General features: G+C 30.8%; 1 protein-coding gene across 1 annotated transcript in view; it reads left to right on the forward strand.

Moving 5' to 3' along the window:
* Window positions 1-356: 356 nt before the first annotated feature.
* LOC125071991 (calcium/calmodulin-dependent protein kinase kinase 1) overlaps window positions 357-17580 on the forward strand; it is a 96994-nt gene continuing 79770 nt past the window's right edge. Inside the window, exon 1 of the mRNA XM_047682445.1 lies at window positions 357-612. Within this exon, the coding sequence (XP_047538401.1) occupies window positions 557-612 (56 nt within the window). The 5' untranslated portion in view covers window positions 357-556. The remainder of the gene's footprint in view (window positions 613-17580) is intronic.

The raw sequence follows: 17580 nt of genomic DNA on the forward strand, positions 1-17580 counted from the left end.
TATAAGATGAGATTAATGAAAAAGAAAATTATATACTGCGCCGAAATTAATGCGACATAGCAATAGAATGATGATAATAATAATATTTGTTCAATTATTCACATTTCTTTATAGCAAAATTCATAATTACTTAATAAAATATCATATTTTAAATATAAAGTAGTTTTTCTCATTAAATTATGTCGCTTCATAAATCCATGAATTCCCAACTCATTTTCGCAATAAAATAACAAAAATATAATTTCACAAATTAATTATAAAAGATAGTGGTAAATAAAATAATACGCCGTGTCTACGAGGCGCTTATATTCTCTACCCCGTCGGATCGAGTCTCGTCCGAACGCGGCAGTCGTCAACACAACCGCATGGTGGCTTGACCAAAACGGACGTGTATACCTTTATTTTATTTCTCTTACTTTCCCGCGCAATAGTACAGACTAAATATTGGTTCGACATATCAAAAAGTTTGCGACAGAAACAGTTTTTATTCAAACGGTGCTGCTGATGCCTTGTATGTGTAAAGTAACTTTTATGTTTTGTGACAGTGAAAGTTTTAATGTTCGATATGAATGGTCTACTCTCGGAACGAGAAAAGGCGGGAAATGTTGACAGGTGAGTGAGATAGACGTAATATTTTTTTTAATTATTTTTAAAATCCGTTTTGTTTTTTACAACTAAATTAATTTCGCTAGAAATTACTCATACATTTACTTTGTGATCAATAATTTAAATACATTTAATAGTTTCAAAACTTGATACAATGATTAGAAAACGTGATCTTTTTTATTTCTTGTATTAACTTAAACTTATACAATTTGAATAATTCCAAATTTAAAATAAAAAACATATAAAAAAATATTTAGCATCATCTACCATTTAACTTAAAGCAAATTTAAAAATATTAATTGCAAGCCAACAAAACTTTATTTCCCAACAAAATGGAATGTAAAACTGGTTTTAGATCTTTATTAACTAAATTAGATATAGCGATTATTAGAATTATTTGAATTTCAATTATTCTGTTATTATTTGGTAATGATTCAATTAACATTTTTTAAACTCAAATAACATTAATTAAATATAATTTTAATATTTAGTCAAATTTTGTTTTTTAATAATTGTATTATACTTATGACATAGTTACCCCATTAAACTTCTACTAAGAAATACTTTTATTAGGATATACTTATAAAAAATATAGTAAGTGTTGTTATTTTATTACCAAATATTAAATAGCACATATCTTAACATACACAGCCAAAAAAATAAATGAGTATTTTTTTGTTTTACACTTTATTTGCCGACGTTTATTTACAGCGAGTATATAAAAATATATTTATAAATATAATCACGCTTTATCATTTATTACAAAAAATCGCTTAATTCTAACAATAAGTTCTCAGTTTGAATTAATTACACAGTTTGATTAGTAATTTTTCGCTTATACGTTAAATTAAATTAATATTGCACTTGTCGAAGTCAACTGCCGTGAATAGTAATCGTTATTTAATTAAAATTACATCGTTATCAAACTCACCAGCATAACTGAGACGTAAAAAATAGAAAATATCTGAATTTTATCAGCAATTACAAAGACATATAATATTCCAGTGCTGTTTGTAATATTAAAATTATAGCTCTGTTGATATATTTTTTATGTTAAATTGTTATTAAATGTTTTTTTATCTTTCAAATGCGAGTTAATCATATCGTATTACTATTATATATTGTTTATTATGTATAACAGATATGTCTGTACGTACATAAGCTTCAATAAGTATAAGCTTAGTTAAAAAGTATGTATAAATTATTCTTAATAGTTATAAAAAAAAAACACAATAACAATTTATGAAGTAAAATATCGATCAGTTTTTTCGTTTATTGATTCATTTTAGTTTACTTTGGCTCATCGAAATATCTCGATTATGCTAAAATATGACCGTCACTTATATCCAATAAAGGATTCCAGAAGATAAACATACAACTATAACTCCATAGTCCTGAAAATATTAAAACATCGTATTTCCAAGCAAAGACACCGGATATTATTGTTTTATTTCCATAACGTACATGACGATACAATCAAACATATGTTTCACACGTTGAACAATCAAACAGCTCTCTTTATATACATAAATGGCTCTTATTTACATTGAATTAAAAGCTACAATTCTATAACAAAGATATACCAAGTGTGATAAAGGAAACCTAGTTTTTAATTACAATGGAATATGACTTATAATATATTTTACGTCCTGGATTATTCCGGTATATTCCATTTGAATCCCAGTAAGGGTTAGTATATATGTATGTAAGTATAATAACGTATTTATTATAATTTTTATATACATATTACTGGGTTTTTTCTAAATTGGCAGAAAACGTCACTTAAGAAAAAAGCGTTAGTCAGGCGAACTTTGCCTCTTTTTCTTTGTCTCTACCTATTATATACGGTTTATATAATATAATGTAAACCATTTTTTTAACAATTTCGTTGCTTGTCATTGAATTATTCTCAAACGTCAATTATATTTTATCCTGTCTGTTATTTGATACATCATATTATATAGCGAAAGCAACTTCGTTCCAAAGAGGTATCCTAAGATACTTCTCAATTTTTTGATTACATAAGATCATAATAACTTTTATATAAAATGTTATTCTATTTTCAAACCATTTTAAATATCTACAAATCTCGTGTAAGTATCGGTTCATGTATTGCCAGCGATCGTCTGAAAACGACAGAAGATTATCTCTTCAACTACGTTGATAAATCTTATTGTATCTAAAAATATATATGACTTTAAAGTCCATTCTGATCTACAAGATATATTATATTATATGATAGTTCTTTACAAATGGGATAAGTGGTTTTGCGTAAACCCAGAAGAATAAAACAATTAACATTGTAAGTGTAGTATAGGTACATTCTAATTTGAAAATAAAACTATTTTTATAATAAAACTATGTTATTTATAAGATATATATCGCGTTAAAATATATTTATTTAATATATATTGTTGCGTATGTTCCGTCTGATTTCTCAGTGATTCCCTGAGGATTACAATTATTTCTATGCTAACAAAGTTGAACATCTTAAAATTTTAAAATGTTATTTAGTCATTAAATATATAAATACTAGTGGTATGGTTTATGCAGGCAATCAGTTAATCTATTGTTTGCCAATTTATCTACCACAATGCAGCAATATCTTGTATTGCTTTGTTCTGGGGTGGAAGATGAGTAAGCCAATATTATTACAGGTAGGTACATAATACCTTATTCCCTCTGGAAGCGCTTTGACAATGTTTACTAGTGTTATAGGCGTAGATGAGCAATTTGCTTGCGTACCATCCATATTTAAATAAAAAAATATATAATATATATAGTTATATATGAAAAAAATCGTCAACCAATCGCAATCCATTGCTAGATAACAGACTCTCCCAAGCTCTCCGTGCCTGCCTTCCGCATCTAGTAGGGCATATATTGGCCGATGCTTTATACGGTCATAATTGAAATTTTATAGAAATAAAATATATCAATAGAAAATTTCGAATGAATGCGCTTATAAATATATCCGTCGTCATAGTTCAGAATACTCAAGCGTCCAATACATGAATCACATAGCAAGTACAGCAATATTTCGTAAAAATGCAGACATCACCGTGATCGTGTTCATCGACGGAGACGAATGTGCCCTGTTATGGATAACCCGCTCACATCGAGGCGTGTGGGTCGTCCGTACGTGCTCTGCATAGCTCGCTTTCGTTCCGCCAACATTCTAAACCGAGGAACAGTATTCTAAGGGTAAATTCAATACATCAAGTTCATAAATGTACAACATGTGTGTACAACATGTACATGTACAACCTGTAAATTTCCCACTGCTGGGCTAAGGCCTCCTCTCCGTTTGAGGAGAAGGTTAGGTGCATATTGCACTACGCTACTTCGGTTCAATGCGGTTTGGTGGATTCACATGTGGCACAATTAGGTTGAAATTAGACACATGCAGGTTTTCCTTCACCGCCGAGATTAAATTAAGATGAATTATAAACATAAATTAAGCACATGAAAATTCAGTGGTGCTTGCCTGGATTTGAATCCGCAATCATCGGTTATGATGTACGTATAGTTCATAAATAGTAATAAATATTGTAGCTCTTTGACTAATTTTTTTGTTCATACTAACTGTATCCCCTTGACCGACGACCAACTACAGCTTTATTTCCCTTGGAGACAAACCAACTAAACATATTATTTGATACTTCACAGATGCACTCAATATTCTCTCAGTCTTATGATCCGATGAAACAACAATCTGTCACGAACACAGAGGGTTGAGTACGCGGGAGTGTAAATACAGCTAACTTCCAAACCCCCAGCTGATACAGATAACTTCTTTAATCCAAAAACTTTTTATTATTCCTACAATTTGAACTTGAGACCTACATATCTTTTAAACGAGTCACTAGACCAACGACCCAGTATAATACCGTATTATACATATCCACATGAAACTGAAGATATCAATTGTATTCACGTATACTAACGTATGTAGGTTCTTAAAATACGAAACCGTTTCAAATTTAGGTTGTCTTTGTGTATCTGCCTCAGTTTTGGCGCTGAATACGTAAATATTTTGCAACCAACGACGAATGCAACGAAATATTTCAAAGGTAAAATGAACGTACGTGGAAATAATCAGAACTGTAAACGATGTTGGTATTGCACATACATAGTGCATGTTGTTTTAGTTACTTTGACTTTAAGCCTGGATTTTATTAATAAATCAATGTTATAGACGAAATTGAAGTTACGGGTTCGATTCTGTACTTTTGGATTTTTGTCAAATTAATACTCATTTAAAATTTAACAGAAAGAGAATCTCTATAGATGTTTAACATCTAGTTCATCATGAGAAATATTCTCTAATGACAATTAAGAGCATGCTATATGTTAACTACAATAATATAAAGTATAGTTCGTCCTGTATTCGGAACTCGATCATAACAATCTTTACTGATTGATGAATTTGAGTAAATTATATTTGAAGGTATTTTTTTTATTGATAACATTTATATACCGATTTTTTTAATCGTTATTGAATTTTTCGTCTCAAAAATCCTCTCTCGTATAGTCAAAGAGAAGTCTGGTTAGGTAGTTCATAGTTTTACAATCCCATGAGCAGAGAGACAGTACGGCATATACATAAAAAAGTTAACTGTCGTAATAGAAAATTAAAATACACATCACATACATATGTATGATATAATTACCTGCGCAATGGTCTTCTTAACTGATTTTAGGATAAACGTAATACATTGCAAAGAAAATAAATATTTTATAATCAAGAACAATTCAACAACAATTCAGAATTACCACGTCAATAGCTTTTCTAAATAAAGCGGGTGAAACTGCGATGCGTTCAATATTATATAGTAAAACCTTCTCCAAAACACGCTGTATAATACAGCATATATTTTATGTATATTTATTTATAAATTAAAAACATTTATAAATTAAGACTCGATATTTAAAAAATTGATAATGAAGATAATAATTATGGAAATCAAATCCTAACTCATTGGACTATTCTCGTATTAGCGTTGCAGAGCAATTTGTAAATATTTGTGTTGTCTCAAAATAGCCAGGCTAATATTACTGAACAAAATATTTACAAATCTTATAAGTGAATGTCGCTGACTTTGTTCAAGTATTGTTGACTATTTTCTAGCTACTGTAGGAATACTTTTTATTTAGTAGAATAAATTAAGATTTCACCAGTCATTACTTATATTACCGACTCAATGCAAAAACTATGAATCGGTAGAGTTTCTTCAGTATTCTACACAGGTCTCGAGGAGCTTATTTAAGAGTAATGATTGATTTTTGACACTACATAAGTTAACTTTTATTACATATTATTTTTAAAATATTATTTAATAAAGGAATTAATAACTCTGTCAAAATCGTTTATTAGAATTTGGTCCTGATGTTCATAAACTTTTTTTTAACATATAAAGATTGCGATGAAAATAGTCTAAGTTGAGCGGATCGTGTTTTTGGTGATATTATGAATACTATTTTCCCTTTGGAGGGGTGTATTATATGTAGATTCAATCGAATCGATTAAACGTTTCAAATTTTATTAAATAAAACTCTACTGAAGACGACTTTTTATTTATCGACGAAAAACGGAAATTAATGTTTTGTCTTATATATACATAAATAAATATGTATATTATGAGTTATATATATTTGTTTGTTATTTAAGCGACTAAATTCTCATAGTCTATATTAGTTCGTTTACTTTTGTTACGGTCTAATAAACATATTTTCTTAGTCTCCCGAGTATTTATTTTAGACTTACTTAAGTCTCATAAAATAAATTAGTTATCTGTTTTATAAATTGTTTCTATATTCTTAAATTATAAAATAATAACCTATTTTCAATGTACTTTACTACGCACAAAAGTGTGCATATCGTATGAATGGCGAGCTTTACCAGCAACCTTAGGAAGTACAAAAAGAACGTATGCACGACAACATACCCAGACGGGCTTTCAAAAAACCCTACCACCAAGTATAATACTCATTCTATATGTGATATTAAGAATCACTGGAAATTAAATAGTCTATGTTTTTTCAACTAGTCTTTCATATAGATATGATAATATGGCTTTAAGAGTTATATTCTAGGTAAATAAAATGTAAGGATATGAGAAAACGGTTAGATTTTACGGCCGATAGCCTGCCTCCCTCCTCAGAAATGATTAAGCAAGTGACTTGGTTCCCAGCTGAGCGATTGTCTCATGGTTCAATATAATCTAAGCAATGCGTTTTATCGCTACGGGGCATATGGGGCATCCTATTATTATCAATGCTAAAGCTATTTTGTTTATCTCCTACGCATTTTCGTTACTACGCAACCGATATCATGCAATTGAAAAATATACAGTTGTCTAGGGTACAGGAAAGGTTCACTCGCAGAAGGTCACTAGTTGACTATGACTATTCTTCATGCGTTACAACGCACACCAATCTGTAAAAGGACATATATATAATATATCTAAACAGGATTTTTATAGTTTTTTTGTTTTTCACAAGTAATAGACCTCTTGACCTCTATTGTAATCATTGTGCTTACGTACGGTAAGAATTATCATAAATCACTATGAAATCTACGCTTAGTTGGTAAAAAACCTAATCTTTGGACTGTGTTTAATGAAATAATAATGCGAATGTTGGTATTATATTAATAGTTTTCGCCCACGCCTTCGCCCACGTGTTTGAAACGGTCGGAAGTTTCACGTATAAAAATGCATCCTTTGTCTTTTCTTGGGTTTCAAGCTTGCGTCATTGTAAATTTCATCAAATTCACCGTCAGTCATCCTATTCGGATAAGAATCCACCTTTTACACTCCTTTCAAACTCTAAGTAACTTCAACTTTGTCTACAACTTTATAGGACAGTTTTAAATATCGCAAATGTCAAAAACATTGAAGCATATATGTATATAACATTTCACTGATCGAGTCATTCTAAATATCACTCTGAATCCTGGATACGCTGATGAACTTATTATATTATGCAATTTATTAAGTATAATAAAAGTTACTTATGTACAGGTATTAAATAATAATTTGTAAATATATACAAAAATAATATTAATAAATACAAATACAGAAACCTCAATAATATGTTTTTTCGAGCAAAAATTATAATTTTATACCGATGGAAATTCTATATTATTTCAGTATGAACATAGACAATGGAGTATGTTAATATTGTGTCGATTTTGTGGCTGTTTCAAATAACTAAAATATAATTATCATTGTACATGGAAAATGGTTAAAAAAAAAATTATATATCCCGCTGAGTTTATACACATAACACAACAATACTACGTACTGCTGATTTGTGGTAAATACCTGATGTGTAGGCGGTACCATCCAGACAGGCTTGCACTTAGCTCTACCACCTTTCATTATCTCTCATCAAACGTAATAACATTTATAGATAAATATTGCATTATACACTTTACAATTCGACCGAGTAGTTTTAGAAATATTACGAGACGTTCTAATATATTCGTGAAAAATACACAGGATGTTTTGTTTTATGTACGAGCACAGTATAGAGGAATAGATGGGTTAGCGTGACTAAAACCTACCCTGTACCTCTTCCGAGAAAAGTCGAGACGTATAACTAGTATAATATCAAATGCACATTTCTTTCTTTGTCCCGTAACCATTTCCATACCATTCAAAAGATGAAGTGAAACATTTGTACAGCTGTGGCAACTTCTGTGAATTTTTCTAAGCTTTAAGAAAACTTATTCGTCGGTATGTATGATGGTAGGTAGCGGTAGTACCGGTTTATTATAAAGGATGTAAACAATATTGCAACGCTCGCCGGTTATCAACTAATATATTGTAATTATAACTTGATTAATTTTATTTTGTTTATTAAATAAGTGTAGTTAACACACGAACACATGTTTCATAGTGATTGATATCTCGTCAATCAGTTGAAGTTATTTACTTCTAATAACTTTTAATGTTTATTTCTGTTGATTAAGGGAAATCTAATGAAACGATTTATTTCACTTAGTGAGAGCTAACTGAAAACGAAGTTTTTCAACGTATAGGTAGGCATAGCAAGACCTTCTGATAGTAAGTCGCCGCCATTTCTTAAATCACCAATGCGCCTCCTACTTTGGGTGCTACGACGTTATGTTTCTTGTGCAGATACACTATACACTAGATACCTCATTACTTAAATCGAAACATAACAATACTAAGTAAAGCTGTGTAAATATATGACGAGTGCGTGTTACCTACACAGAGGGGCTTGTATCAACCACCATCAAGTAAACAACTTCATTCATTTTAAATAAAACAATTTAAACATTTATATATATATTAATGAAATATGTATATGATCATTATGAAAATAGAGTTTATAATCTGGTAAAGTTGCTTTCTCTATGTATTGACCATAAATAATAGAACGAAGCAGACTAGATTTTTTAAGTAAATATTTAGCAACAGTAAAAGAAATAACAGGGAGCAAATTTGAATGAGAAAAAAACATGTCTTTTATATCGGGATAGTCAAAACAGATTACTTAAAACAGATAACTTAATTTTTGGAGATATCATTTTAAAACGATAACTAATTTAATACAAAGTTATAAATGAAACGCAAGCGAAGTCGCACTAACCTTAGTTAATCAGAAAGACGCAAACATAATAAGAACGAGTCACAGACGCAAAAACATAGATAACCCCTCGACCTGCTGGAGTACAATAATATGAACACATGTAAAGGCGCATACACACAAGCAGTTCTGTTTACAAATAGGTTTTAATTATAATTAAAATTAAATAATTAAAGCGAATTAAAAACAATCTTTAATAAATAAGGTAAATTTCGCATTGATTAACATTCATGAAAATGGGTTTGTTAAACTTTTATAACTGTTAGGCAGGCTGTCTGACAACACCGCTCTTGGAAATGTTTTTTTTTTTAATTGTGAGAGATTTGATCATCTATGGATTTTTTTCCAATGTATCTATTTATCTTATTAAGTTTTATTCGACTGCCTTTCGTCGCTATTTGGTAGATAAACTCATACATTTTAGCAAAAAAAAAATAGCAGCTAACAAAAAAACATGTGATTCAAGAATAAAGATATTTTAATATTTTTATTTCAACTTACATTTGGAATCGTAAGTGAACAATCCCCTTAAAGATAACGTCTCTCCATAATATTTCCAATACTATTTTCGTCTAAGCATAAATTAACCTTATCTACATTGTCATTCGATTTATAAAAACGTTATTCAAAGTTAAATTTTAACAAGAATTTTGTTTGCACGAAATTTGCAATTCTTATTTTTTCCAGAGAGCAGATACTATTAAGTTTTAATGTATTTTTACTTGTATGTTACTGAACATATTCATTTCAAAGTAACTTCTCTAAGGCCACGTTACGTACGACCGTTAGATTAGCCACAAAATGAAGTTGCAATTGCGAATAACTGGGTACCGTATCTGCTACCGGAACGTACGCCATCAATGGCAGACAGCACACTACCCGGGTATTGCGTATAGCAACCATTTGACCGGCCGTCAGTCACAGTCCTCTGAGCAGCCGGAGCGATTGGCCTGCATCACGGTACAAATAATAACTATTTTTTCGTACTAACTTTTATCGTAGCTAACTGTGTACTAGTTAACCGCATATTGCGTAGCCTAAGACTTTGTCTTCTGTAGTACGAAGAAAAAAATAATGTGATCTCACCGCTTATCTTTATAACATTCAATACTTGTCAATATTCTTTCCAAATCCTTAATACTCAATACTTATTGCATTCTATAATATATATATATATGTATACTTAGTAAGGTTGATTATTATGGAAACTTTAGTTCATACTTTAATGAATTTATACTATAGATTTTTATTCTATCTATTTTTAAATTGATTGGTGCGTTACCTCTATTAGCGCGCTCCTTGGGGGTAAAACCGACTCGTGTGTCATCAGCGCAAACGAAATGCCGTAATGTCTTAGAGGAGAACATCCAAGACATCACTGCGTAAATAGTACTAAAGAAAGTCGCTTTTTATTTCTCTCTGTACCTCTGCTTTCTTCTTCTAATCCATTTGACGGATTTTGATACAGTTTTCATTAATAGAAAGAGTAAAAAACGAAGAAGGTTTGCTAATAAAATTAGTGACTATTTTGTACATAATGACGTTGGTTTATTCAAAAAAAACTGTGGTCGCGTACATGGCTAACACTGGCTAATCCTAAGAAATACGTCAAGATAATATTCTAGAAAATTGCATGTTTTAAAAAGGCTTACCGAGAAATCCACAACAGCGTATATCTTACTTCCAAGGAACACTCTAACTATTTTTATCTCTTACAAATTATTATTAAAAAACCTAAAGGTTATTTGTGAAGCAATTTTCTCCACTTTATTTTTAATCTTTAATAATAAATATATTAGTTACTTTGGGCATTATAATTCTCTTTTACACTATAACATTTAAATGAGTACTTTAGAAGATGACATAAATTATATGACTAGCTGTAAATTATCCTAATTTTAATTTCTAAGCCGTGAACATATTTTGATTTAGGTTTACAATAAAATATCATTATTTTATAACATACTTATCTAAAATAATAAATATTATTTATTGATAAGCAAACTTCTTATTTTCTACATCAATAAATTACACTTGTGTGAACTAGGACGGGTCGCTAGTATATTATTATGATAAAAAAGAGCCTTACAATTACAAATGTCAAATCAAAAAGCGTGCGATTCTTCGGGCCTCTTACACACTTCCGTTCCTTTTCACGAAATCACTCACCACAGCTTCAGGAATAATTTTATTATAGACCCAAAAGTATATCTTTTATATTTTCATTTACGACCTCCGTGGTCGAGTAGAGTGTACACCGGTTTTCATGGGTACGCCACTCTGAGGTCCCGGGTTCGATTCCCGGCCGAGTCGGTGTAGAAAAAGTTCATTAATTTTCTATGTTGTCTTGGGTCTGGGTGTCTGTGGTACCGTCGTTACTTCTGATTTCCATAACACAAGTGCTTTAGCTACTTACATTGGGATCAGAGTAATGTATGTGATGTTGTCCAATATTTATATTTATTTATTTATTTCATATTTATATATTGTGAGTATTTTTAAATTATATATTAATCATTGAACATAGATTTAAATATTTCAAACCTACAATGGGCACTTAGTTCCTTTTTTATTATTTTACATCCATAAGACAAATAAAATAAAATATTGTATAGAAAACGTATGTGTTTTAATAGGTTTTCTTCAGAAATAAAGTCAAACGGATGTATTGCTTATAAAGAAAAAAGTCTTTATCCTTTTTCATTGGTCAGTCGATGATCACGGGTGTAAAGGAATATTGAATTCCAATACAATTTTTCGAGTTTTGAAGCATTTTCAACAGATGATTGCAAAATTGTTTTTGGAACGCCAATGGAAAGGAATCTTTTGTTTTAGTTCCGCTTATTACATTCAGGTTTTAAACAATAATTAATCAAAGGAATTTAAATATTGCGGAAAGACTGTATCGTTTTAGTATACCGAAAGGTGAAGATTTATTTTATAGATAAATAATAATTAAATTAAAGTTATTTCTGGTATATATATAGTATATAGTTATATAAGAAAGACAAGTACCGATCTCAAATCTCAGATTGGGCCAATAAAAAGTTACTGGATTCTATCCACTTCCACGTGAAACTGGTTGTTTTAATGTTGTGCAATGGTAGGCAGATGGTCAAATGGGCCACTTTATGTTAAATGGTGGTGACCATATTCCTGAGCACATTGGCGCTCTATAAGATTTTAATGCTCCACCAATATTTGGAATCGAGTTGCTATACTGTGCTTCCTTTCTGCCCATTGTCTATAGTCAAAATGGCTGACTTTTCCTTTAAACCGGAACACAACAACACTAAGTATTACTGCTTGGTGGTAGAATATATGATAGTCCCAGGTGGACTTGCACAAAACTCTATCGACTCTTAAGAGTCACACTAAGTAAGGATTTTACATGTAAAGGAGACACTATGACCCACACATGTGATACACATTCTGTGAAAAAACTAATGTGTACTTTATACCAGATGAAAATAACACGTTCTCTTAAATAAGCCTATGTAATACACTTTAACCTTCGCGTCTAAATTCTGCACTTGAATATTTATTCAAACTTATTGAAAATATTGCTTCATATTTTATTCAACGCGCGTTCCACTCCACTGATTTTGACGTGCAAATTAAATAAAATTTTTCGTGAAATGATAACATTTCAGCTTGAGGGGATTTTTATTTGTAGTAAGTAGGAGGGGCAAATGGAGCACCAATTAAAAAGTATTCACCACCTCGTACAGTCACTTCTTCTTCTTCTTCGAGTGCCACTCCAACTAGCGAAGGTTGGCAGTCAGCTTTGAATACTCCTTCTTGTTCTTCGCGAGGCGAAAGAGATCGACAGCACTCGCAATTCCCGTCCATTCTCGGATGTTGCACAGCCGAGACTTTTTTCTGCGCCCAACAGCTCTCCTTCCGGCAACTTTTCCCATCATAATGATTTGCAAAAGTTCATATCTTTCATGCCTAAGCACGTGTCCGAGATATGCAACTTTTCTCTTCTTGACAATCTCCAAAAGTTGCCGTTTTTGGTTGACGCGTCGCAGAACTTCCACGTTCGAGACCTTTTGAGTCCAACTTATGGCCAACATACGTCTATATGCCCACATCTCGAAAGCTTCTATACGTTTTTTGAGGTCTTCTTTAATTGTCCACGCCTCGCATCCGTAAAGAAGTATAGGCCAGACGTAACAATGTAGGAGTCGTATGTACAGTCACTGGCACTGTAAAAATATTAACGATATCAACGCACAACAATCTCGAAAACTAATATTACATATAAGTCGGGTCTTTAGTTATGCTGGCTCACTAACCCTTCAAACCGGAACTAAGCATTGCTGTTTGATGTTAGAATATGTTATGAATGTGTGGTACTTACCCAAATGGTTTGGGGCAAACCACCCCGCTAACATGTGCATAACGCAAATACATTTTACTAAACCTAATTGGCTCAACTTAAATAGATGTATTTAATTATTTATCATTATTACTGAAATGTTTCACTGAATTAAAAGTCCTTAATTGTCCTTATGCTGAGGTCTGCTCTTCTCATAAATAGAATACTTTATAGCTTATTCCACTGCTCTGTTCAAGTGCCGGCTTGTGAATACACATATGGCAGAATATCATACGACATATGCGATTTCCATCAATACTCAGATCAATAAGAATTTAAAAACAATTTAATATTTTTGTTTATGTACTTTAAAATACATGTATAAACGTTTCAGACTTTATACACAATTGAAAACACCAACGCATCAAGCGATGGGAAAATAATTGCAAGTCGGTATCGTTTGTAAAGCTGTAGACACAGCTGTGCATCACAACAATGAGAAATCGTTGCTTAGCTTAGCACACGTGTGACCTTAGCAGAGGCTAGCGAAGCAAAATTGAGCATGAAGCTTATCATTCAGAACACTTATTCTACCTGATATGAAAATGTATTTTCCGTTTCTGACTATTTAAAATGAATATACAAATTTCTAAAAAAAAGTTAGTAACCAAAAAAAAATTATGATATAATTTCATTTTTGTATATTTTGTAACAAAATAACTTGTATGTTTAACCTTGACCGCTTAAGCGTGTATCGCCTAAAACGAAGTATTTATCCTTGTGAGGTTTCCTGCTTTTAAAATATTTAACAAACCTAATCTCTGATTGGCTTAAAATTTTAGCTAGTTTAATTAATCACTGGTGTCTTAGACACTTCCATTGCCTAGCCATTTGTAATGGCTTAAGCCGTGTCGAATTAATGGAATTTTACACTTTAATTTGTACAAAAACTTGTACTTGTAAAAGTCATTTTAAATATTATAACAGTAATTAAGTATTTTATAAATATTTTTTTTTTTTGTATAAAATCAAAATAAACATACCTTATTGAATAAACTCTTTGCACAGTTTATAATTTTAATAATTATGGTCTAATAAGAAGATGAATATTTATAGTAAAACAATATCGTCTTACAAAGTATTTATACAATTCCTATATTCCCTTTTAATTAACATAAAAATGAGTATCATGAAATGCTCAGAATCAAACCTACGTCTTTCAAATGACGTGGGCCGCCGTTGAGCTGTTAAAGCAATTTATTTTCTTTTGGTATAACTGTATATGTACGTAGGTTCGTTAAAAAATTACCTTTAGTTGTATCTATACTATATAGTATACCTTTTAATGTTATACAAAGTAATGATATTATATATCATCAGAACCGGTACAGCGGCTTTAATCAACAAGATATACTAATATAACAAGGTATCATATAGTATGGCGTATTTGATATTTCAAAAGAATTAAAATAATACATTACCAATTCTATAACACGCAATGAAGTTCGTCAGTTATTAATGTTGTTTTACAGTCAGAAATCAATGAAAATTCAATCAAACTAAATCAATAAATATAAATGTTATGGCTGTATATGATAGACACAAAACATACATTAAGAGATTATTACAAAAAAAAAAGATTAGATCATTTTAAATTCGCTCATTCGTCAGGAATCTCATATGTGCATTTCAATTAAAAGTATTTAAAAGTGTTTAATAAAAAATATTGATGCGCATTATTTTTATATTTGCACTCACACATCTGTACATACACACGTGTTTGTACATAACCTCTTTTCACATTTCCCTCTTCTTCATTATAATTTTACACAACTTGTTTATATGTTTGTATGTCAGCTGTTTGTAGAGTTGGATAGAATAGGCACAGTTTGACCGATCATGGTGAGACCAAGTATCCCGTAGGTACCGATCGTTATGACAATTGTTGTATATAAACAAATACAATAACGTCTACTGAGTTTGAAGGGTAAGCGAGCCAGTGTATTTTCAGGCACTAAAATCTTCGTTTCTAAATTATGGTTAGATTGGCAAGATAAGGAATGATTGATGTTTCTACCAGCGCCAATAACATGAGCAGGGGTATGAACTTAACATCAGGTGATCTCTTCGCCAATCCGTCTACCAATTTTAAAAATTATTTAAAAAATGCAACACACATTTAAAAAACAATTCGAATGCATAAAAATGCTTAAATACGAACTTTTCTTGGTATGCACTGAATTGCAATATCCATCCATTACTATAACTATATTTAGACCCAGACAATATCTATCAACTAAAAAACAAAATATATTGTATCGCTGCAATCTATGTAATTTACTTTATTTAACAGTTGTAAACCAATTCTTAGCTTGGAATTGTGTGATTTACTACAATTGAGTCTAGCTAGCATTTACTTTTCATGCTGATATTTAATATTTAAATAATTGCAGCTAATTCGAAGATTACATATATGAAAGTATATATTCCTACCATATTTGTAAAATAATATAGTATATTTAAATAGCCTCTGCTATTTAAGAATAATATGCTAGCAGTTGACACCATTATGAAAATTTGATACTAAGAAACAATAATTTGTTTAAAACGTTTTTATTTCAATTTTACTACAGAAGTTATTAATTGCTTTTCTTAATTTACTGCGAGTACTAATATTTATTTGTGTTGTGACAATGTATATTAGTTTTGGTCTAGTAGTCTATCTGTGAACTTTGAAATGATCGTGATGGTGAGTAGGAAATATTAACCATTTCTTACAACGCCTACCTTGGGACTTAGAAATGATGTCCCTTGTGCCTTTTATTAGGTTGTTTCACACACCTCTTAAACTTAAACACATAAATATGAAATAGTGCTGTTTAGAAGTAAAAAATATAAGTTGATGATACCTTCCCAGAAGTCCTAGCAAGTAAATAATACTTTATTCGTAAATCTTACAAGCACTGTTGAATCGTCATTTTACAATTTAATTAAATTTATGATCATCGCTTACCCCACAGTCCAGTTTTCTCTTCTGCTCTCAACAAAAAATGCTAAACGAACGATCGATCTGAAAATACAGTTACAAGAAGCTGATGCAGGAAATTTCATCTCACTTTGATTGCATAGAGCGCAAACAGTTTTTAATTGAGTCTAGAAATATAACGGACTATCAGACATTTATCTCTATTTGGTAAAATGACACGGAAAATGGAAATTTTAGTGAAGATAAATTTGAGTCTGAATAACTTAGATTTAAAATCCCTAAAATTCTCAAGAATTTACATTCGCAATCGCGTTCAAATTCGTTGGACAGCTTATAAATTTCGGTTCAATTCGGGTGTTATTTAAACTGCAATATAATATATAATTTAGAAATAATTACGCGTTTTGATTGGAAATTATGACACCCTGTAGATTTCAAATAATCCAAGCTCTTTACGCACTTCCTTATACATTTCGTTTCAAATTAAATAAATTTAATTCCTCTATTATTATAAAAAAAAATACAAATATTAAATAATTTTTAATTCTTAAATTACATACAACTATACTAATATTATAAATGCAAAAGTAACTCTTTCTGCCTGTTCGTCTGTTGCTTTTCCTTGAACCAAACTAAAACCAAACCACTGAACCAAATCTGATAAAATTTGGTCGGAAGCAAGCTTGAACTCCAAGTAATGAAGGAAGACTTTTTATGATTAATACCAGACAAGCCCTAAAACGCGAGTGAAGACCCGTGCTTCTTATAGTTTCATAATAAAATATGAACACCGAGCCAAAACCATACACACTATTAAATTGTTACAAAAAAACCTTAACTTACAAATCATATCTCAGAATCGATAAAACCGATTAAAACCGGGAAATAGTGATTCGCAAATCTCCAATTCGAAAATCGAGTATCGAAAATTCTCTACTTTTTATTTTCTTATCATACGTTTCAAATATGGACGCTGAAAAACTGAGAACATGACGACATTCGATTTTCAATCGAATAAGTAAAATGTATCATGTACGTTTGCATG

This window comes from Vanessa atalanta, chromosome 20 (genome assembly GCF_905147765.1).
Source record: "Vanessa atalanta chromosome 20, ilVanAtal1.2, whole genome shotgun sequence".
Taxonomy (NCBI): Eukaryota; Metazoa; Arthropoda; class Insecta; order Lepidoptera; family Nymphalidae; genus Vanessa; species Vanessa atalanta.